Source organism: Sphaerodactylus townsendi, linkage group LG12 (genome assembly GCF_021028975.2).
Source record: "Sphaerodactylus townsendi isolate TG3544 linkage group LG12, MPM_Stown_v2.3, whole genome shotgun sequence".
In the NCBI taxonomy this organism is placed as follows: Eukaryota; Metazoa; Chordata; class Lepidosauria; order Squamata; family Sphaerodactylidae; genus Sphaerodactylus; species Sphaerodactylus townsendi.
This window is the reverse complement of record NC_059436.1, coordinates 53,251,160-53,273,317: the sequence shown is the minus strand read 5'-3', so window position 1 is coordinate 53,273,317 and position 22,158 is coordinate 53,251,160. Positions and strand designations below refer to the sequence as shown.

General features: G+C 48.4%; 1 protein-coding gene across 1 annotated transcript in view; it reads right to left on the bottom strand.

Moving 5' to 3' along the window:
* The window catches only part of VAV2 (vav guanine nucleotide exchange factor 2), a 235,683-nt gene that overhangs the window by 175,985 nt on the left and 37,540 nt on the right, over positions 1–22,158 (bottom strand). Inside the window, exon 2 of the mRNA XM_048512184.1 lies at positions 19,048–19,164. Within this exon, the coding sequence (XP_048368141.1) occupies positions 19,048–19,164 (117 nt within the window). The remainder of the gene's footprint in view (positions 1–19,047; positions 19,165–22,158) is intronic.

Here is a 22,158-nt window from a genome sequence, read left to right as displayed (position 1 = left end):
ATTCCATCTCTGCCAGAGGGCACAGGAATCAAAATAACTCTGGGAGCACAAACACTCTTCCTCCCAGGCCTGGGAGCATAGAAATCAGGGCACCCTAGTCTGCTACAGAAGGAGAACTAAGCATGCACCAGGAGAGGCAGCCAGCCCCACCCATCATAGGCATCAGTTTTGTAAGCCCAATATCAAACAGGGCACTGACACTTCCCAACTTCACACTCCCGCACACACTAAATTGCACAACCGGAAGATCCGTCCTGTGTGACTCATGCACCATTTTTTGGCTTTAAAACCTCCTGCTCGGGATTCCAGCTGTTTTCTTCACAACAGGAATTTCCCTGCCCTCCTCCCTCTGCAAATGGGTCTCTAGCTTTCATGGGAGCGGGCCTTCAAAAATCCAAGCCCCTTGGGGAATGAGATCGGAAGGGGGGGGGGGGCAAACTGTACAGCCCTGTGATTTTTGCAGAAGATAAACATTTCATGCCTTTGAAAGTGTGAAGATCGCTGGCATGGAGAAAGGGGGAGGTGAAATAAGATTAGAAGAAGTACAGTTGCATTCCACCCTCCCCCCCTTACAAAGACTGGACAGAAAGGGAAGGACAGGAGAAGAGAGGCAGTAGATCGGTGTTCTGGCCTGGGAAATTGGAGCAATGGCTTTTCAAGGCACGTTAAACACTAGGGCAGTGGTGGCAAACCTATGGCACGGGTGCCAGAGGTGGCACTCAGAGCCCTCTCTGTGGGCACTTGCAAACAGAGTCATCGTTCCCGCCCCCACACACACACACACATCGAGGCTGGCCTGAGCCACTGGGCTCGATTATTAGCATTAAACCAAAGACCTAGTTTGGGGGAAGCAGTGTAGGTAACCCTGTTAAGCCCCACTGATTTTCATGCGAAGAACTAAAGCACAATCCTTTACCTGGGAGTAAGCTCGGTTGCTGGGTCATGATTCGGTCCTAGGTTCATGATTCACCCGTTCGAAGAGTTGCATGGTTGCTTCAAAGCAAAGCCAGCGACTACCACCAAACTTACACACACCTCGGAGTCAACCGTTTTTTCCACACTAAAACCTCAATATTCAGGTTAAATTGCCGTGTTGGCACTTTGCGATAAATAAGTGGGTTTTGGGTTGCAATTTGGGCACTCGGTCTCGAAAAGGTTTGCCATCACTGCACTAGGGCAACTCCTGAGTTATGCCTGCTTCTACGGGCCACGCCACCCACGATTTGGGTTGGGGTCCACCTCGGTTGCCTTTTCTGCCACCACGCAGCAGCTGAGGGGAACTCACTTCTCCAAGTGCCACGATGACCAATTCCACTTTGTCCTGCAGCGCCAGGAGAAGGGGGTCTGCTTTCCTCAGCTCAAACATTTCCATGGTTCCTGTTTCACTGTCCTTGTGGGGCCCCCAACAGAACAAAGATTAGAGGGACCTCATTTCCAATTCTCACTGAGTCATGGCACTTGCTGGGTCACCCTCCATCACCCTTGGCTGTTTCGCAGGGTGTATGCCACTCTAGACTCCATAGCATAGGTGTCAAACTCGCGGCCCTCCAGATGTTATGGACTACAGTTCCCATCATCCTTTGCCAGCATCATGCTGGCAGGGTGTAACGAACTAGTAAAGTCCAGGCAAAAGCAACTGTTATGAGTTCTTTATTGAGCTGGCATTCTTAGTCGGAAACAAGCAATGCGAGAACTGAAACCCAGATCTCGATCAACAGCTTTTACAGGGTAACAGACAGGCTCCCGCCCAAAGAGTATAAACAAGGCAGGATTTCACACAGACAAGCAAGCAAGTGAAAGATAACCAAAACAGCGAAATTCCCCTTCCCAGGCATTAAGCCAAAAACCTCCGGCGGGAACCTTTTCAAGGCCGGACAACACACACACACCACAACCTTACACAGGGGATGATGGGAACTGTAGTCCATAACATTTGGTGGGCTGCGAGTTTGACATCTGTGCCTTAGAGAATAGGTGGATTTAAACAACCACAACGCAGGTAATATGGAAAGCGCAGTACCAAGGTTCCCAAGAACTTTAGTTTTTGTGTGTTTACACACACACACACACACACACACACACACACACACACACACACACTCCTAGCCCTTAGGGTTCTGTGAAAACAAATGGGCAGAAACCTCAGAAATAAAAGGAACGACTGAGTGAGGTTTCCAGTGATCTGTTGCATCAGTGCCCTCCAGGGCAAATTTGGGGGAAATGGCAACTACAAAATGATTCCAAATAAGCTAATGTGCAAATCTTCTCAGCTCATGGCATTTAGACAGGTTGCAGTATGCACCATTCAGGACCACTGCATTTTAATGCAAAGATGCCGTGCATGATGCCCTAAAAGTCTCAACTACAGCCTGCACGCATCATTTGCAATCTCTGCTTTGCTGTGTATTTTCCCATCAGTTTCCCTGTTGCTCTCTGCCTCTATATAGGGAGAAGGCCTCTATGTTTACCAAGAAACATTACCCATTAAGAGCTGCGAGGAGAGCCGTTCGGTCGGTCGCAGCTTTCACCATCCTCCAGGGAACTCTGAAGGCATGTTCCCTCTAATGCAGACAGATTTCTGTGCTCTGTCTGGCCTAATCTGAACACTTTGGAGCAACAAAAAGAGCTTTCTCCTTTTGCTCTTGTAAGGCTCTCCCAGATGCATTGGCTCCATTTCACGCTGATTCTTGGTTTTACCGTTCTCGAAGAACGAATTTCACGACTGAACTTATACAGCTGCCTGATATAGCATCAGCTCATTGGTCCGTCCATCCCAGCATCTTCCCCTCTGAGTGGCATCAGCCTCCCTGACACAGACACACAGACACACAAACACACAACTACTGCTGCTGCTGGTGGAGCTGCCAATAACTGAGCCTGTGACCTTCCACTGGTAACTCTGCACTGACTCCTGGCCCTAGCTGCACATGGGAATGTGCAACAGAAGGAGTGCGTATCCTGAGGACTGGCAAGCAGCGCAGATTGACATCCACACAATATTTATTTATTTATTTATTTATTTATTTATTTATTTATTTATTTATTTATTTATTTATTTATTTATTTATTTATTTATTTATTTATTATCAGGTCTATATACCGCCCTCCCCCGGAGGGCTCAGGGCGGTGAACAACATATAAAATAGAGCACATATATCAGATTAAAATCCGTTAAATATAGTTAATACAGGCTCTAATAAATATAAACCCTACCCCATTAAAATGCAGCATTAAAATCAACATAAAAGATGGCACCTATGATCAATTCCCTCAAAAACCCAAAAGGGTTTGATGAAAAACAAGCCCTCCCAAAGATATTTGTTAGGTTTTTCAGAGCTACAAAAAACAAAGAGTATCAACAAATTCAACTTATTCCCGTGATACCTGGCAGTCTGTTTTAGAGAGAGTTCAAGAACATCATGAGGAGGAGGAGGAGGAGGAGGAGGAGTTTGGATTTACACCCCACCTTTCTCTCCTGTAAGGAGACTCAAGGTGGCTTACAAGCTCCTTTCCCTTCCCCTCCCCACAACAGGCACCTTGTGAGGTAGGTGGGGCTGAGAGAGTTAGGATAGAACTGTGACTAGCCCAAGGTCACCCAGCAGGAATGTAGGAGTGCGGAAAAACATCTGGTTCACCAGATAAGCCTCTGCCACTCAGGTGGAGGAGTAGGGAATCAAACCCAGTTCTCCAGATTAGAATCCACCTGCTCTTAACCACTACACCAGGCTGGCCTTCCAATGGCAAATCATGCAACTGAAGAGCTGATAAGGCCCTTTCTGTCCACAGTGTTTCCACCAATCAATGCTGGCTTAGTGCCTTGCACGCCGCCTCTATGATTCTACATAAGCAGAAGGGGGTGTTTTTCGTTCAAATCCCTGCACCAGCTCCTTCGCCCTATATAACACCCCGTGTCTGCCACATTCCTCTCTGCAATTCCTGCATGCTGTTCCTCCAGTCCCGGTTCCTGGAACCACGGAAGCCTCAGGTCTGTCTATCGTTTCTCCTCCCAGCTCACCAGAAGAAGTACAGAAATTCCTACCATTCCAGAAATCTGTGAGGCTGTTCTTCCAGAGGGCCCTCTCTTGACTCAAGAAACTACCGTGTTTCCCCGAATATAAGACAGTGTCTTATATTAATTTTTGCTCCCAAAGATGCGCTATGTCTTATTTTCAGGGGATGTCTTATTTTTCTGTGTTCTGTTCGTCGGGCATGCTTCCAAACAAAAACTTTGCTATGTCTTACTTTCGGGGGATGCCTTATATTTCGCACTTCAGCAAAACCTCTACTATGTCTTATTTTGGGGGGATGTCTTATATTCGGGGAAACAGGGTATGAGCGCTCCCAGAAACAACGATGCATCATCTTCTTTTCAATGGCCCTCTTTGTTTAAAACTACTCCTAAAATATAAGCCTGTAAGGTAAGCACATTTTGCCATCTTTTCATTCTATGATGAAGGAAAGCAGGCTCAGGAAGGTGACCGCAGCTAAGATCTGAGCTGTGCTTTAACCACCAAGCCACACTGTCTCTCTAAAAGGGAGACAACTACTCTGAGGTCAAAGTAATAATCAGGTCACGGGAAGCACCTGACATCTCTAAAGACAGCTAAGCTGATTTGCAAACTGAAAGGCAGCGCGGATTATTTTGAGGCAAGTTCACGATTTCCACGGCATCCCAGGGATTTTACGCACCTGTCCCTTCGACAGCTTGCGAAGAGCCACGGCTGGCGGAGATCCGAAGGCACCAGCTAATGAGCCTCTTGATAAGTTAATTACTTCTTATTCGGCACTGGGCTCTGCTCAGCCGCAGGACAATTATAATTGCCAGATGTTCCCAAAGAATTTCTGAAAACATTTTTTCGTGCACAGCAAAAACAGGAGAAGTGTTTCCTAGAAGCTTCAGTCCAAGGCACCCTCCCTGGACTGCGAGGAAAAAGTTCAGCTCAGAGATGCTAACACTGGAGAATGGTACTAGCACAGCGGTGGCGAACCTATGGCACAGGTGCCAGAGGTGAAAATGAAGAAAATTTGTACCCACAGGCTAACAATGAAAACTTCAAAAAATAGTTCTCCCACTGGAGTAGCTTTTTTACTTTTAAGTAACCCAAATAAATTTATAATTTTACAAACAGTAACCAAACGTTTTGGAAAATTGTTTTCATTCTCCCATTGGAGTACTATATACAAACAAAAGCTAGAACGGCACGGCAAAGTAATCTCAATGTAAATATATAACAGCTAGCCAGATTCTAGATAATTAACCAACTGGCCTCGTTAAACTTCACGGCTGTTAAAGGCAGGTCAGGGTTTTTCAAATACAATAATGGTTACAATCAGTGAGGACAACGCTCTGCAACTGGTTTGTTCTTATGCCTCTCGAAATGTCCTATGCCTCTCGAAATTAGAGAAATGGCTTTTCAAGGCATGTCAAACACTAGGGCAGTGGTGGCGAACCTATGGCACGGGTGCCAGAGGTGGCACTCAGAGACCTCTCTGTGGGCACAGAGTTCGTCATGTGATAATAGTGCAATTATTTCAGGGAGATTATTAGCACTAAACCTAAGACCTAGTTTTGGGGAGGCAGTGTAGGTAACCCTGTTAAGTGCTGCTAAACCCCACAGATTTTCATGAGAAGAACTTCGCGTGATCGCGCACCTGGGAGTAATGCGGCTGGGTTGCTGGCAATGACCCTCACAAATTGATGATTCACCCGTTCAAAGCACTGCACAGTTGCTTCAAAGAAAAGCCACTGACTACCACCAAGCTTACTCCTGAGTAACACGTGCCTTGGAGCCAAGTGTTTTTTCTCTACTAAAACCTCAGTATTCAGGTTAAATGGCCATGTTGGCACTTTGCGATAAATAAGTGGGTTTTGGGTTGCAATTTGGGCACCCGGTCTCGAAAAGGTTCGCCATCACTGTACTAGCAGCACCCTGCAGTTGATACCAGCCCTCCAGATGTTATGGACTACAGTTCCCATCATCCCCTGGGAGCTGTACTCCATAACATCTGGAGGGCCGCGAGTTTGACACCTGTGAGTTACCCACACAACATGCAGCCAAAGATCAGACTCGTGATAAAACCACCATGAGAAATGCCATCTTTCCATCCGTCTTGAACCCCTAAACAACCCCTTCCCATCCTACAGGAGGGCTTTCCCCCAGAGAAACCAACCCTCCTTTTCTTCCACAACAGTGGCAACAATTGTCAACACCACGACAGGCAACGCATGTTTATCATCCAAGTGACAACAGCATCAATTTTCTCAGGTGAAAGGCTTTGCAAAAGAGAGTCCACACATTGGACTGCCAATCATCAAGCATCCCGTAATCTAGTATGATCTTGGCATGAGCCTCCCTCTCTCAAGAGTTATGTGTATTTGTGAACATTCTGTGACTGTAGGGGTCACGGGGAGCAAAGGTCTGCAATAGCTGTGGTTGAGTCAGTTCAAACTCTTTTTTGGAAAGGGTTTTCAAATCGAATCACGTGGATTCAGTTTGGGGAGGCTATTAAGATACTGAAGCAACCCCTAAACCAGAGGTGGGATCCAGCAGGTTCTCACCAGTTCCTGAGAGTGGGTTACTAATTATCTGTGTGTGCCGAGAGGGGGTTACTAATCGGGTCTGCTTTTCCGTTAGAAATCCCATTAGGTCCCAAAATCATAAAGTCCTGTTGTTTCCTATGTGGCTGGTTAGCAAAGGTAGAAAATGGGATAATTCTCCCTGTTGAGCTGTTTTCAAAACATGTTTTAGAAATATGGTAAAGTTCCTTGTTTAAAGAAAGTCTCCTTCTTTTGATTTCTAGAAACAAAATTAAGTATTTGAAAGAATGAAGTATTTGACAGGCAGTCAATTCGAGGAGAAGTAGTTGTTTCTGTTGGCGGTAGACGATAGGACTTGCTATAATGAGTTTAAATGATGGACACAAAGATACCAGCTGGAAATTAGGAACTTTTTTTTACAGTAAGAGTTTTTTACAGTAACAGAGAAATTATTAATGCCCCACCCCAGTAGTGCCTGGCCACGCCCCCGTTGTGCCCCACCCAGCCCCACTGGTGCTACGCCACTGTTTGAATCCCACCACCATGGGAACCTGCTACTAAAATTTTTGGATCCCACCACTGCCATAAACTATTTTGTTTTTAATAAAAAAAACTTTAAAACTAGAAATCTGCAAAGCCAACAGATTGTGTCTTGTACATTTGTTCATCTCTGCTGCAAAATAGGTCTGACCCGTCATAAAGGCAGCGCCACAATGTTCCTGCTGCCAACTGCTGCTCGGGCTAAATCATCGCAAAAACCACAAAAGTTCAGACATGCACCCACTTCTGTCTGGCATTTGTTTCAAGCACAGCAGTCACCCGGAGAAGAGGACGCCCTGCCGAGAGTTGCCCCAGCTTCACCTTTGCAGCCTGGGGCGAGCAAGAAGATTCATGCCCGTCCCGAGGCGATGCAGTCAGAACCAGAAAAGCCAGCAGAAGTAGTGAAGAGAGAATCCCAGGAAGAGAGAATCCGCCCCCTGTCCCAGCTGTGGGCACCAAGAGGAAGAGTTGAAGTGCGCTGCCAGCCCAGTTTTGAACAATTCCCTCACCAGGAGGGTCAAGTTGTTTTTCCTTGAGTTCGCCATTCTCACATCCACACAGAATTATGGCTTGGGTGGTTGCATACAGCAGCTACGCAGCTGGGTTTGTTTGTTTGTTTGTTTGTTTGTTTGTTTGTTTGTTTGTTTGTTTGTTTGTTTGTTTACTTACTTACCTTACCTACCTTACCTACCTTACTTACCTTACCTTACCTTACTTACTTTACTTACTAACTAACTTAACTAACTAACTTAACTAACTTACTTTAACTAACTAACTAACTAACTAACTAACTAACTAACTTACTTACTTACTTACTTACTTACTTACTTACTTACTTACTTACTTACTTACTTACTTATAGGCCGCCTCATCCCCAAAGGGCTCGAGGCGGCTCACAGCACGGCTGTTCTACCAAACAGCAAATCAACAACATAAAAACGTTAAAAACATTAAACCTATGCAGCAATTTCCAACAGCAGAAAGCTAGAAATTAAAACAACCAAAGTTTTTATAAAACAGGAGTTGTTTAAAACGGCGCCTAGGTGATTTCAGGCAATCTGCTATTTCCTCTGCCACAATCACTGATCTGAAAGGCACAGGATTATACCGATCTACCTTGTATGACTGCTTGAAAAACTCCACTACGGTTCATAACAAAACAAGAAAAAAAATCAGTCGTTTCAAATCTATGCAAACCAGATTTAAAAACCAAACACCCTCAGAAGCCAGTAGAGCACAGGTGTCAAACTCGCGGCCCTCCAGATGTTTTGGACTACAGTTCCCATCATTCCCTGCCAGCATCATGCTGGCAGTGGATGATGGGAGCTGTAGTCCACTTTATCATCTGGAGAACGCGAGACTACCAATACTGAAAAAAATCTGGTATCTCTGTCTCCCGAAACATTCAAGAACACGGAGGCTTCAAAGGCGTTACATCTGAGCATTAACAAAGCTTGAGGATGAAGACTCCTGCTTGAAATTGCAGAGCTGGGATCCAAAATCCGACGCAGCCAAGCCTGGCCTCAGCAGAGACTGGGAACAGACGGGTCCCTAGAAATCGTCCCTGTCTGTGGATTTTTGTTCACTGCTCATATTCTTCTTCTGCAAGTACCTCTTGTTGTCAGTGCGTCTTGTTCTCACATGGACTTTGCCTCTCTCTCAGATTGCTAAACCTTATGGCTTAGTTTTGCAGTCGCATCTTCCACACAAAAGAAGAAGAAGAAAAAGAGTTTGGATTTTTATCTCCCCCTTTCTCTCCTGCAGGAGACCCAAAGGGGCTTACAATCTCCTTGCCCTTCCCCGCTCACAACAAACACCCTGTGAGGTGGGTGGGGCTGAGAGAGCTCCGAGAAGCTGTGACTAGCCCAAGGTCACCCAGCTGGCGTGTGTGGGAGTGCACAGGCTAATCTGAATTCAGGGGGAGCAGAAGCAAATTCCCTGCTGCCTGCTGACACCTCCAAGGAACACTGCAACAGACAAAGTCTTAATTTTAAACTTGCCAATTAATTGGGAGCTACCCTGTGGACAAGTCAGATCCCCATTTGCTTAATTACCAATTCTGAGAAGTCAGCTGTCAAGAAGAAGAAGAAGAAGAAGAAGAAGAAGAAGAAGAAGAAGAAGAAGAAGAAGAAGAAGAAGAAGAAGAAGAAGAAGAAGAAGAAGAAGAAGAAGAGGAGGAGGAGGAAGAGGAAGAGGAGGAAGAGGAGGAAGAGGAGGAAGAGGAGGAAGAGGAAGAGGAAGAGGAGGAGGAGGAGGAGGAGGAGTTTGGATTTATATCCCGCTTTCTCTCCTGCAGGAGACTCAAAGGGGCTTACAATCTCCTTGCCCTTCCCCCCTCACAACAAACACCCTGTGAGGTGGGTGGGGCTGAGAGAGCTCCGAGAAGCTGTGACTAGCCCAAGGTCACCCAGCTGGCGTGTGTGGGAGTGCACAGGCTAATCTGAATTCCCCAGATAAGCCTCCACAGCTCAGGCGGCAGAGATGGGAATCAAACCCGGTTCCTCCAGATTAGATACATGAGCTCTTAACCTCCCACGCCACTGCTGCTCCTACGCCACAGCTGATCTGCACTCATGGGGACATGTGAGGTCACGTGTCCCAGTGCACACGGCAGCAATGTGGGGGGGCGGGCGGAGAATCACCCCCCACACACACACCTCCCTCAGCCCCACCAGAGCCGGTGGCATTTCTGCCGGCCAAAGGAGCCCCTTGGCTCCACCCCTCCAGGCTGCAACCTGGCGGGGCTGGGCTGAGAGGCTGCCCGCGGCAGGCTCCTGCTGGCAAAGGTAAGTGGGGGGCGAGGGGGGTGCCCGGAGCAGGTGTTGCCCCAGGCGCCATTTCCCCACCCCCACACCTCTGCTCTGGGCCCTGCACTTGGGGGAGGAGGGCTGACCACCCAGCCTCCCAACAGGGAGAAAAAGAATCCTGATGTTTCATGGGCCTACCCAATCCATATCCCCCTTTCTGGGCTCTCAAAATCCCAAGACCCTGTTTGCAGCCCTGCGCCTCTTTCCTAAGAGAAGGGGTCCTGGAGAAATATAGAGGACATGGTCTGTCTTACCCAGGGAACAGTTTGAAGGACACTCCCCCCGCCCCCACTTCCTACTGCGGTGGGGGAGAAGGCCTAGCAAGCTGATACCTGAAGCAGTGCCTGGGGACTCGGACCTAATCTCCTCCCAGCTGCATTTTATCTCTGGCTGTGCAAAACCAGGAATCTCTTTTGTGCAGTCTGTTTGTGCAAGGGGGAGGAAAAGAGGTACTGAAGCGACATGAGGTTGGTTAATTGGAAATTGTAAGTCTGTGGCTCAGCGGCTGGAAGCTGGTACCACGGTAAACAAAGCCAGCTTCCCACCCACCCACCCTTCCACCCACCGCCGGCGGCAGAAACAGCTCTCCAGTTCCCATCCCAGATGTTCCTTTCAGGAGCCGAGGAAGAGACTGAAATGCCACTCTTTCTTCCCTTCTCTCTTTGCAGCAGGGATCCCTGGGCTGGCAAATGCTTTCCGTCCACTGCTGGGGAGGGGCTGAGGGAGAGCCCGTTTCCACTGCTCAATGCAACCGATTGTTAGGTGACAATTGCAGCCTTCTTGATGGAAAGTTTCAAAATGGGACAGGCTGTTTTGCAGGCTTCAGTGGAAACCAGAAGAAATGCTTCCCCTGCCCCACGGAGTGAGCAAGGGCCTTCTGGCCAACCTGTGATGGTATGGGCTGGATTTGAAAGCCTGTCATATCCTGTACTGAACATAAGAACATAACAACATAAGAACAAGCCAGCTGGATCAGACAAAAGTCCATCTAGTCCAGCTCTCTGCTACTCGCAGTGGCCCACCAGGTGCCTTGGGGAGCTCACATGTAGGATGTGAACGCAATGGCCTTCTGCGGCTGTTGCTCCTGATCACCTGGTCTGTTGAGGCCTTTGCAATCTCAGATCAAGGAGGATCAAGATTGGTAGCCATAAATCAACTTCTCCTCCATAAATCTGTCCAAGCCCCTTTTAAAGCTATCCAGGTGAGTGGCCATCACCACCTCCTGTGGCAGCATATTCCAAACACCAATCACACGTTGCATGAAGAAGTGTTTCCTTTTATTAGTTCTAATTCTTCCCCCCAGCATTTTCAATGTATGCCCCCTGGTTCTAGGGCTGGGCTTCCTAACATGTGGATAGCCTCTGGAACCACAAGGATAGATGGAAAGTTTTTTAACAAATAAACAAACAAATAGTCCTGTTTGTTGCTGTCCAGGGTAACTCGGTGGTTAGCCACTGTGTCCAGTTCTGGTCGCCTCATCTCAAAAAGGATATCGAGGAGATAGAGAAAGTGCAGAGAAGGGCAACGAGGATGATTGAGGGACTGGAGCACCTTCCCTATGAGGAGAGGCTGCAGCGTTTGGGACTCTTTAGTTTGGAGAGGAGACATCTGAGGGGGGATAGGATTGAAGTCTATAAAATTATGCATGGGGTAGAAAATGTTGACAGAGAGAAATTGTTCTCTCTTTCTCACAATACTAGAACCAGGGGGCATTCATTGAAAATGCTGGGGGGAAGTGGGACTAATAAAACTGCTTCTTCATAGCGTGTGGTTTGGTGTTCAGATATGCTGCCACAGGAGGTGGTGATGGCCACTCACCTGGATAGCTTTAAAAGGGGCTTGGACAGATTGATGGAGGAGAAGTCAATTATAATGTACAATCTTGATCCTCTTGATCTGAATTTACAAGCTCTTACTAACGAACAAGGTGCTCAAAACAACGGCAGCAGAGAAGAGCCATTACTTCACATCCTAGCAATATGAAACTCCCAAAAGGCACCTGGTGGTTCTACTAAGATAACTGAAAACTGAACTAGACTGAACTTCTGATCTGATCCAGCCGGGCTTGTTCTTATAATTAAATGCCTTGGTCCATCAAGACCCTCGGTCCATCAAGGTCAGTGCTGTCTACTTAGACTGGCAGCCCCTCTGGGTTCTTAGGTCTTTCACGTTACCTACTACTTACTGTAACTGGAAGTGCCAGGGATCGACCGAGGGACCGCCTATATGCCCAGCAAGTGCCCAGCAAGTGCTGGACTCTAATAAATAAACCACTTGTATGATCCAGCAGAGATCATCTTATGTTCTTATGCTTGCTTTCGGAGTTAAAATAGCCACGTTGTCTACCCCCACCAGTGGTGTCCAGTGCAGAGAGGCAGCGGAGACCTCAGGCAGAGGTTCCTGCTTGCTTGCTGCAGCCTTTTTTGCTTGAATTAAATTAAACCAAATGCCTTAGCAGACCACGTGCTCAGGAGCAGCAGCCGCAGAAGGCCCTTGCTTTCACATCCTGCATGTAAGCTCCCAAAGGCATTTGGTGGGCCCCTGTGACTAGCAGAGTGCTGGACTGGATGGACTCTGGTCTGATCCAGCTGGCTCGTTCTTATGTTCTTATGTCCCTTTTGCAAAGTGTGGAGCTGACAGGTCCCCAGATTTGCATAACTTTTTCCAGCTGCCAAATGTGGTTTTTTTGAATAGTGCATCTTTGGGGTTGCTTTGATTCAGAACGCAAAAGTCTGTATCTGCCCGACAGATGGTGTTAGGGCCGTTGTGGCTGCCAACGGGGAAGTGGGAGGCGGACGGGCATGGCTGAGTAATTATGGCCCGCTAACCTTGCCGCAGGATGAAACAGAAAGCTCTGGCTGTTGCATGCTTGGACAAACACAGGAATCTGCAACCGATTCTCGGGTTTTTTTTCCGAAAGACTTCCACTTCCGGCGCAGGCTTCTGACCATTTGAAGTTGGAAACATCTGTTCTGAAGGCTGCACCTGCTGGGCTGTTTTGACCAAGCTTGTTTTCTCAGGCTGGAAGCACCACTCCCTACTCGGTGGGTGACCCGTGAGCAGTCTTTGGAGCCATCTTCCTTGGATTCTGTCTTCTTCGTGCAGCAGCCTGGCTCTAAGGAGATTACCTTCTATGATCACAGGATTACCCATCAAATCTCTTGCTTAATTCATCCTCTTGCCAGACGGGCCACACATTGAAAAGAGCCTCTTAATTTGTCCCCAAAAGTTAACTCCTTCATTGCCGATTCCCCTGCTTGCTTCCTTGGGGCATCGGCCTTTGTAAACGTGACAGATCCAAAACTCTCCTTTAGCTCCAGCCTGCAACATGGTAGAAATGTTCGCTGCATGTTGCCATCCTCCTCTGGCTGACGTCTCTTGAGTTTTCCCGCTCCTCTTGAAGAAGTGACCAAAGAAAATAAACTGGATTGGGGTTCAGCACCAAGGTGGATCCTACTGCTGAGCGCCTCCCTGTAACTTATAAAAGCAGTTTTCACCAGCTGCTTGGCTAAATGGAGAGGAGGAGGAGGAGGAGGAGGAGGAGGAGGAGGAGGGAGGAGGAGTTATATCCCCCTTTCTCTCTGCAGGAGACTCAAAGGGCAGCAATCTCCTTGCCCTTCCCCCCTCACAACAAACACCCTGTGAGGTGGGTGGGGCTGAGAGAGCTCCGAGAAGCTGTGACTAGCCCAAGGTCACCCAGCTGGCATGTGTGGGAGTGTACAGGCTAACCTGAATTCCCCAGATAAGCCTCCACAGCTCAGGCGGCAGAGCTGGGAATCAAACCCAGTTCCTCCAGATTAGATACATGAGCTCTTCACCTCCTACGCCACTGCTGCTCCTTAGAATAAAGGATTCCCTCTCATCTAGTTTTAGTCGAACGACCGGCCGTTGTGCAACAGAAGTTCATGAAGGGGGAGGGGGGTATTTACATTATCTGCAGTCCTCTTTCCTCACTTGGACTCAAGGCAGATGAAAGAGTCAACACCATCGACAGTCTTCGTTTATGCAAAAACCCAGGAGAGGCAGGGCTCGGGAGGGCTGCAGTGGCGGCGGCGGCTGCTGGCCAGAGCGGCTAGCCCTCCGCCAGACCCCGCGGCTCCCTCACTCCATCCGTCACTCACCGAGCCAGCTAGTTCGTTATTTTTCTGCTGACTCAGGACTCAACATCCCTTCCAGGTTGTTACAGCAAAACCTCTGCACATCCTTCACTCAGAACTGGGGAGTCACTCAAAGGCTTCTTTAAAAAAAATATCGCCAGCAAGTTCAAAATCAGAGTCGGGGGGAGGGGGGGGGGCTCAGCCAAACTGAAGGGCACGGACTGTTTGAATTATAGTTGGTTGAAAGAGAAACCCAGAACGGGGCTCGCAATGGAGCCACCAGACACGGAGTCCACTCCCTTTCCAGGCCTTCCCGGCCACTAAGAGTCTCTCGGCCTCCCCTCTGTATTTACAGACACTTCTCTTCACGCCGGCTCCAGCAAATTAAAGACCCCGCAACGCACCTGCCCGGCTTTCCGGTGCCCACTGTCATTACCCCAATGGCTTCGGCATATGGTGCAATTTTGTGTAATTTACCAAGTTAATGCGTTAAGCCCCAAAGCTGGCAGTCTTACCTCCCCCACCGGCTCCCTGAAACCCTAGACCAGCAGTGTAGAGGCCTTCCTTCGCTTGCCTGGACGTGCCCTTGCTGAGCTCAGTTTTATGCTCCCAATAGGGGCCAGCAACATCCCTTCTCTCCCTTCCAAAGACCAGCCCCACACTGTGGGTGGGGGATGAGGGGTGTAAATCCCGCCAGAGCCAGGCTTCAAAGAGATGGGAGACAGACAACAGTGCCCAAAGGGGAAAGGATGAGCTAGGGAGGGGAGCATTCCCTAGCCCCGTGGTGGCGAACCTTTGGCACTCCAGATGTTATGGACTACAATTCCCATCAGCCCCTGCTAGCATGGCCAATTGGCCATGCTGGCAGGGGCTGATGGGAATTGTAGTCCATAACATCTGGAGTGCCAAAGGTTCGCCACCACTGCCCTAGCCTCACGAACCTTATTTTCCTCAGGGGCTGATGGGAATTGTAGTCCATAACATCTGGAGTGCCAAAGGTTCACCACCACTGCCCTAGCCTCACGAACCTTATGCCTGTCAGTATCTTGATGTCTTGCTGTGTGTGATTTGCAATTGTTTTCCTGTTTCCCTCTTCCCTTCCTAGCAATCTCCTGTTAGCAATCTCCTGGCGCCAGCCCATCTTCAAAGAGGCGTGAAAGGTTCCCAGGTCCCTTGTCGCTTTGTAGTAGAAACTGTAATGGACATTTGGTGTGGGGCGAAACGGGGGGATTAAAAGATATAAGTCTTGGATCTGAGCTCTCTAGCTCAGATCCTGCTTTACATTGTTACTCTTCCGCATCACCTGGAATAAACTGCTTTTGGACTTTCCTACGGTCTCTGTTATTTCCACGTTTGAGAGTCTGACCCCTGGAGCCTGTCAGGATGTGGTGAGTGTGTGTTCTGTCCTTGAGAGGTGGCCGCCGGCTGCTTCTGGCTTTCTGCCTGGGATGGGGTTTTTTGCTTGTAGGTTATCTCTACTTGCCTGTGTGAAACTACGCTTTGTTTATTCTGTATTGCTTTGAGTATTGGCTTTGTTTATTCTGTATTGGCGGGAACGTGAAAGGCCACTGTGTAAAACCTACTATCAGAGGTCTGAGGCTCTCAGACCTCGCATTGCCTGTATCTGACTATGACTGCCAGCACAATAAAGAACTGAGAACGGTTACTTTGGCCTGGACTTTGCTAGTTGGTTACAGAGCTTTTCTGTGCTCCCTCTGCCCCTCGTGTGCTCAAAGCCTGTCAAACCAGGGTCCCCACAAGCCATAATGGAGCACAAGAGCAGCAGCACAAGATCTGACCGGGACATCTGAGTCAGGCCCCAACAGATGAAGCCACGACCAAGTCAGACATAAGTGAGGTCTGGACCTGCATCTTCAAAACATTAAACCTGCCCTTGTGCAACTTTGATTTGGATCATGTACCATGAAACCGGGGTGGGGGGCAGGGGGGGAATTAACTGTTACCTACATTTTGTGATTGGCACAAAGCCATAAATTGTGCACTAAGAAAAGCTGGATTCTAAAACGGGTAGACGTTTAGGCAACGATGCAGAACTCCATTTGGTGTCTGCCTACTTTGTATAATGGAGGGTTTCTGATAATTACGGGCAGCAGCAGTACAGTCCCATCCCTGACCACTGAAATGTCTACTAAGCCCACCAACAGGCCGGCTTCAATGAGCAAAGGCAAAGTCAAATGCTATCTTTGCAAAACAAAATCAAAAAATGAACAGGGGATGCTGAATTCTCCCTTATTTCTGTGCTGGTACAGAGCCACAGAACAGTGCTATGTCGCTGAAACTGGTTTTTCTGTCCACAGCACATTTTCTTCTTCCCAATCTTAACAGAGGATCAGTTTTATTATTATTATGGCCATTAGGCCAGCAAAAAAGAGTAGAGAAGAACAAGAAAAAGGAAGAACAATAAACAAAAGAAAAATCGAATTTGTACAGGAATCCATGGTATAAGTCTATACACAAAAAATATCATCAGCTTGTAGCATTATTACGGTCACCTTCATGTGGTCTGGCTCTTGGTCCTAACATGATTCTTCGCTTATTATGGGCCAGCATACAAAATTTAGCTACCTGTTAAGATATAAAAGAAACTCGGTCTTCCAGTAAAATTCTCACAAGAACTGAATCGGAATTAACTATAGTTAAATTTCTGTACTGAATGAACAATGGATGAATTAAAGCCTCCCTTTCCCCTTTATGGAGTTCACAATGCAATAGAATATGTAATACAGAGTCCACTTCCCCTGAGTTACAAACACATAATCTCCGATGTCGTGGGATTTTTTGAAATCTGCCCATTAGACTGGCCCTCATAAGGAAGGTGCTTCAGTCCCTCAATCATCCTCGTTGCCCTTCTCTGCACTTTTTCTATCTCTTCGATATCCTTTTTGAGATGTGGCGACCAGAACCTTCCTCCCTTCTCTTGCCATTTTCCACCACCTCTACCCTCCCTCCTACCCCAATCTTGCTGGTGGGTCTTGAACCAGCAGCCCCACGTGAGCACACAGGTCTTCTGACAGAGAAAGAACACAGATGTGTAGCATCAGCCCTTGAGAGTGCCGCAGAGGAAGCCTGCAGGCTGAGCAGGCCCGTGAGAAATGCCGTGACCCAAAGCTGCCAGTCCACCCACCACAGCCCAAATCAAGACCTTCCATCCAGCTCCAACTGCAGCCAAGGAAAGCAGGAGCAGACTGTAGCTCAAGTCTGGATTTGAACCCAACTACCAGCAGCCAGAGCCAACACCTTCTTCTTTATTTATTTATTTATTTATTATTCAGCTTTTATACCGCCCTCCCCCGGAGGGCTCAGGGCGATTTACAACGGAACAACAAACAACATCAGATAATAAAATAAACAAACACCGTACATTCAGTACTGATGTACATTAAAACAGTGTTCCATCCTAAAATACATTAGACAGCGCACCATCCTAATAAAACATTTCAAGCAGTGGATAGTGCCCAACAACTAAACTCCTCTAAGAGAGAACAGTAGGGCCCCAGTTGTCGAAAAAGGAGAGGGGAAGGGGAGGGGGAGGGGCATCAGCGGCTGGGCTCCCTAAAAGCCCGTCGGAATAGCTCGGTCTTGCAGGCCCTGCGGAACTCATTAAGGTCCCACAGGGCCCGGACAGCTGGCGGAAGAGCATTCCACCGGGCAGGGGCCAGGGCTGTAAAGGCCCTGGCCCGAGTGGAGGCCAGCCGCGTTATAGAGGGGCCAGGAACCACCAGCAAATTGGCCTCTGCCAAGCGCAGAGGCCGAGATGGGACGTATGGGGCCAGACGGTCTCGCAGGTACGAGGGTCCCAGACCGCGTAAGGCCTTAAAGGTTAAAACCAATACCTTGAAGACGATTCGGAAATCTGTACAAGGAAATCAGTACAACATTTAGCACACTCTCGCCACTCTTATATGGATTCTGGGTAAAGATCCCAGACGGTTCCATATTTCAATGAATCTAATTCATCAAAACATTTCTGCCCTGATTTCCCCCTCCTAAGAGGGCCCCCAACAGCTTACAACACCTCTGGACAAACTCAAAAGCAGTAATAAGTACAGTAAATCAATAAAAGAGTGATAAACCAAGAGCAAATCTCTGAAAGCCGCAGGTACATACCCAATCATTGATTTCCTCCACATGTACTTTTAAACATCAACAATTCACCAAGATCCCCAGAATCAACAGGGCCAGAACTTTCCCAACATCTTTGTGCAAATTTTTCCATGTGTGAAGCCACAGAGTACAGACTGACTTCTGGAAGGGGCAGTTCTAATCAGCCTCATGGAGGATACAGTTAGGAGAAAGTGAAGGCAAAGAAACGGACAGGCAAGGCAGTGGTGGGATCCAAAAATTTTAGTAACAGGTTCCCATGGTGGTGGGATTCAAATTGTGGCGTAGCGCCAATGGGGCTGGGCGGGGCATGATGGGGGCGTGACCGGGCATTACGGGGCGGGGCTGTGGCAAGGACGCAGCCGCTGCGCCGGTCCTTGGGCGGGAAACGAATGCACGCAGGCGCAGGCTGCCATGCACGCCGGTGCACCTCCTGCTAGACTGCTTCAAGTTCTGCGCGCCACTGCTGAGAGGAGGGGCGTAACTAAGGCAAAAATCACGTGGCAAAATCACCAGTTAGTAACCCCCTCTCGGCACACGCAAATAATTAGTCACCTACTCTCGGGAACCTGTGAGAACCTGCTGGATCCCACCTCTGAGGCAAGGAAAAGCACCCCTTCGAAGATACCACTCCCAGAACCAAACCCAGAAACAGACAGGGAGCCACTGCAGATGTTTTCCAAGCGAGGGAAACATTATCAGACCAATGAGGTGCCCGAACAACCCCACACACAGTAGTTTGAGGCAGCATATTCTAAACACAGACAAAACCCCAGAGGGAAAAAACACCTGAGGCCAGATGTATAGAAGGTTTAAAGACAGCAGATTTGAGGACAGGGGAGCAGGGACATACAGAGGGACAATTTGCAGACTGATCTCAAATTATGTCGGTTTGTTTTCTACAGAACAATGTATTTTAAAAAAATAAACCAAGGTCTCTTACCTTCCCGAAATCTCGCACATCAAAGAGGTCAAACGGATCAAACAGCTCACTGTTCCTGAAACCAAATTTGTCGTGACACACTTTGAGGAAAGTCCGAATATTCTTCAGGCATAGAAACTGGAGAGAGGGGAGAAAACGAAGACATTTCAATTTATTGCGATGTTGTAGATATTTGCCAGATTTATACAGGAAACGGTGCAGAAATAATAAAAAACATTCACATAACGTTTGCAGCGCTTCACGTATTTAATCTTGGAAACCTGACGGCTGACTTGTGAGAACAACGAAAAAAGGATGGATGGATTCACGAGGAAACGTTTGAACTAGGCACTTCTCACCTGAGCCATTAGTTCCCACTTGCTCTTAGAACACAGAGCACACCTGAGTGTACTTGGGAAAGATTCCCAGCCATTTACCAGAAGAGTATGAAAGTAATGTCCTCCCTCCTCCTTTGCCCCCAGCATTCAGAAGCATATACTGCCACTGCACACAGAGGTTCCATTTATCTGTCCTGGGTATTGAGGCTTAGTCCTCCGTGACTGGCCTTCTTTGAAGCTACAAAGGACAATTACCGCTCCTACATGTGGTGCTGGAAAACTCCACAAACTCCCCAGGAAAAAGTGGGGTAAAATAGCATTTCCATTTTTGAAGCAAAACATACCGCTAAACAGTTTTTGTTTTTAATTGTCACAAACACCAAGTTTCAGTTTGCCTTTTAAAGATGGAGGTGAACACTCTCGAGTCTGCGCTCTGCCCTGGATAAGCAACGTGTGGTCACCTTTGGCCAGCTGCACTTCCTATATAGACTCTGTCACAGCTTGTGGAGACAAGGGACAACACCCGCTTTACCTCCTTGATTGCTGCTAGTGGTGTACTGTGAGACCGCCCTTGGAGAGGACTCGGGTTTCTGCTGGTGAAAGATGCTGGAGCGTGCCTCCAGAAGAATATCAGGGAGGAAGCAGGCTGTGAGCTTTCGATACTACAACTGCAGTGGCAGCTGGGCCCACCCAAGCAACTGGGACCTTCCTCTAACCCAGGGGTCTTCAAACTGTGGCCCTCCAGATGTTCAGAGACTACAATTCCCATGAGCCCTACCACTTGGCCATGCTGGCAGGGGCTGATGGGAATTGTAGTCCATGAACATCTGGAGGGCCATAGTTTGAAGACCTCTGCTCTAAGCGATCAGCCAGCTTCTCTCCTGACTCACAACTGCTGATACCAGTCCCAGATCTTTCCATGAACTAATCCAGACTGCTCCAAGTGTCTTCTTAGTGCAGTGGTGGCGAACCTTTGGCACTCCAGATGTTATGGACTACAATTCCCATCAGCCAATTGGCCATGCTGGCAGGGGCTGATGGGAATTGTAGTCCATAACATCTGGAGTGCCAAAGGTTCACCACCACGGTCTTAGTGCAAGATTCAATATCTGCTAGAAAGAACGGGTTCCCTGTGGCACCTCAATAGACTAGCATGGTCTAAGCCAGGGGTGGCCAACCTATGGTGCTCCAGATATTCATGGACTACAATTCCCATCGGCCGCTGCCAGCATGGCCAATTGGCCGATGGGAATTGTAGTCCACAAACATCTAGAGCACCACAGGTTGGCCACCCCCAGTCTAAGCTAATCAGAATCCAGGAGCTAAGCGGGATCGTTCAGAGTCAGTACTTAGATCGGAGGCTGCCAAGAAGACTGGAGCTGCTATGCAGAGGAAAGCAACGGCAAAACATCTCGGCTCCTTTCGTGCCTAGGACAACCCTGGGATGAGGTCACCATGAGCTCACTGAGACTTGACAGCACAGTCCTCTTAGCAAGAGCATGGCTCCCCGCCCCCACCCCTTTCTGCAAAGGCTGACAGTTGGTGAATGTCAATTTGTAGGAAATGGATTTAGAACAATTAGATTCGAATCCAGGAGCACCAAGATTTTTGGGGGTGTAAGCTTTCAAGACCCAAAACACAGCTGCGCAAAGCTGCTTAAAATGGAGGCTCTCTGTTGCTATTTTTGTTTACTGTCAAGTTATGCTTCCTTGTGATTTTCAAGACGCCGTAATTCTTCACGTGGCTCTTCCAGCACAGGAGAAGCAGCACGTAAGTATGTAAACCCAGGAAGTGGACTTGCATTGTGGCCTCTAATTGTCCAGCACACCAATAGCTGGACCTTTTTTTTAAAAAAAAAGAAGCAATGATTCTCAGTCCATTCACCGGAGGTTCGCTTTAGAAGAGAAGAAGAGTTTGGATTTATATCCCCCCTTTCTCTCCTTGTAGGAGACCCAAAGGGGCTTACAATCTCCTTGCCCTTCCCCCCTCACAACAAACACCCTGTGAGGTGGGTGGGGCTGAGAGAGCTCCGAGAAGCTGTGACCAGCCCAAGGTCATCCAGCTGGCGTGTGTGGGAGCGTACAGGCTAATCTGAATTCCCCAGATAAGCCTCCACAGCTCGAAGCTGACAGAGCGAGGAGATCCAGAAGCCAGTTTCCTCCCGGGTGGAGAAATACCCGCGAGGCTCGCTAACCTCCTACGCCACTGCTGCTCCTTAGTGAGGGAGGAGGGTACTTTCGGGAGCAGACACCTGCCCGTCACCCTTCCCTTCCTCAGCACACCAGTAAATGGAAAATGGGCCTTTTTTAAAAAAGCAATGAGCTCATGTGCCCGTGGCCGCACAATAGGTGAATGCCCCCCCCGCCCCCTCCCAAGCCTCACGTGGCCAGAAAACACTGGACTTTGCTGGCATTATTATCCTAACAATTTGTGATGGAGGAGAGCTACGGGGGATGTCTGAGACCTTTCCAAGAGAAATGTAATAATGCAGTAAATAAGATGGGAGGTGAAGGAGCGGCAGGGGAGCCCCGTGATGGATGGGTTGGGATTTCATGCAGGCAGTGATTTCATATCGAAAGCCGAAGGGGTGCTTCAGAATAGAAAAAAGGCCTCCTGGGATTTCACCGGAGCTGACTCCGGAGGGAAAGCCGTGCCAGTCGGTCACATCAAACAGAGCCGCCGCCGCATGCCAAATGGCCGGGGTCCAGGCTCGGAGCCTCCCAAAGCCCTGGAAACGCTGCAGCCGTGCCGTTCTAGATAAAAGTGGTGACGGATGCCGCGAGTAACTCTCTTC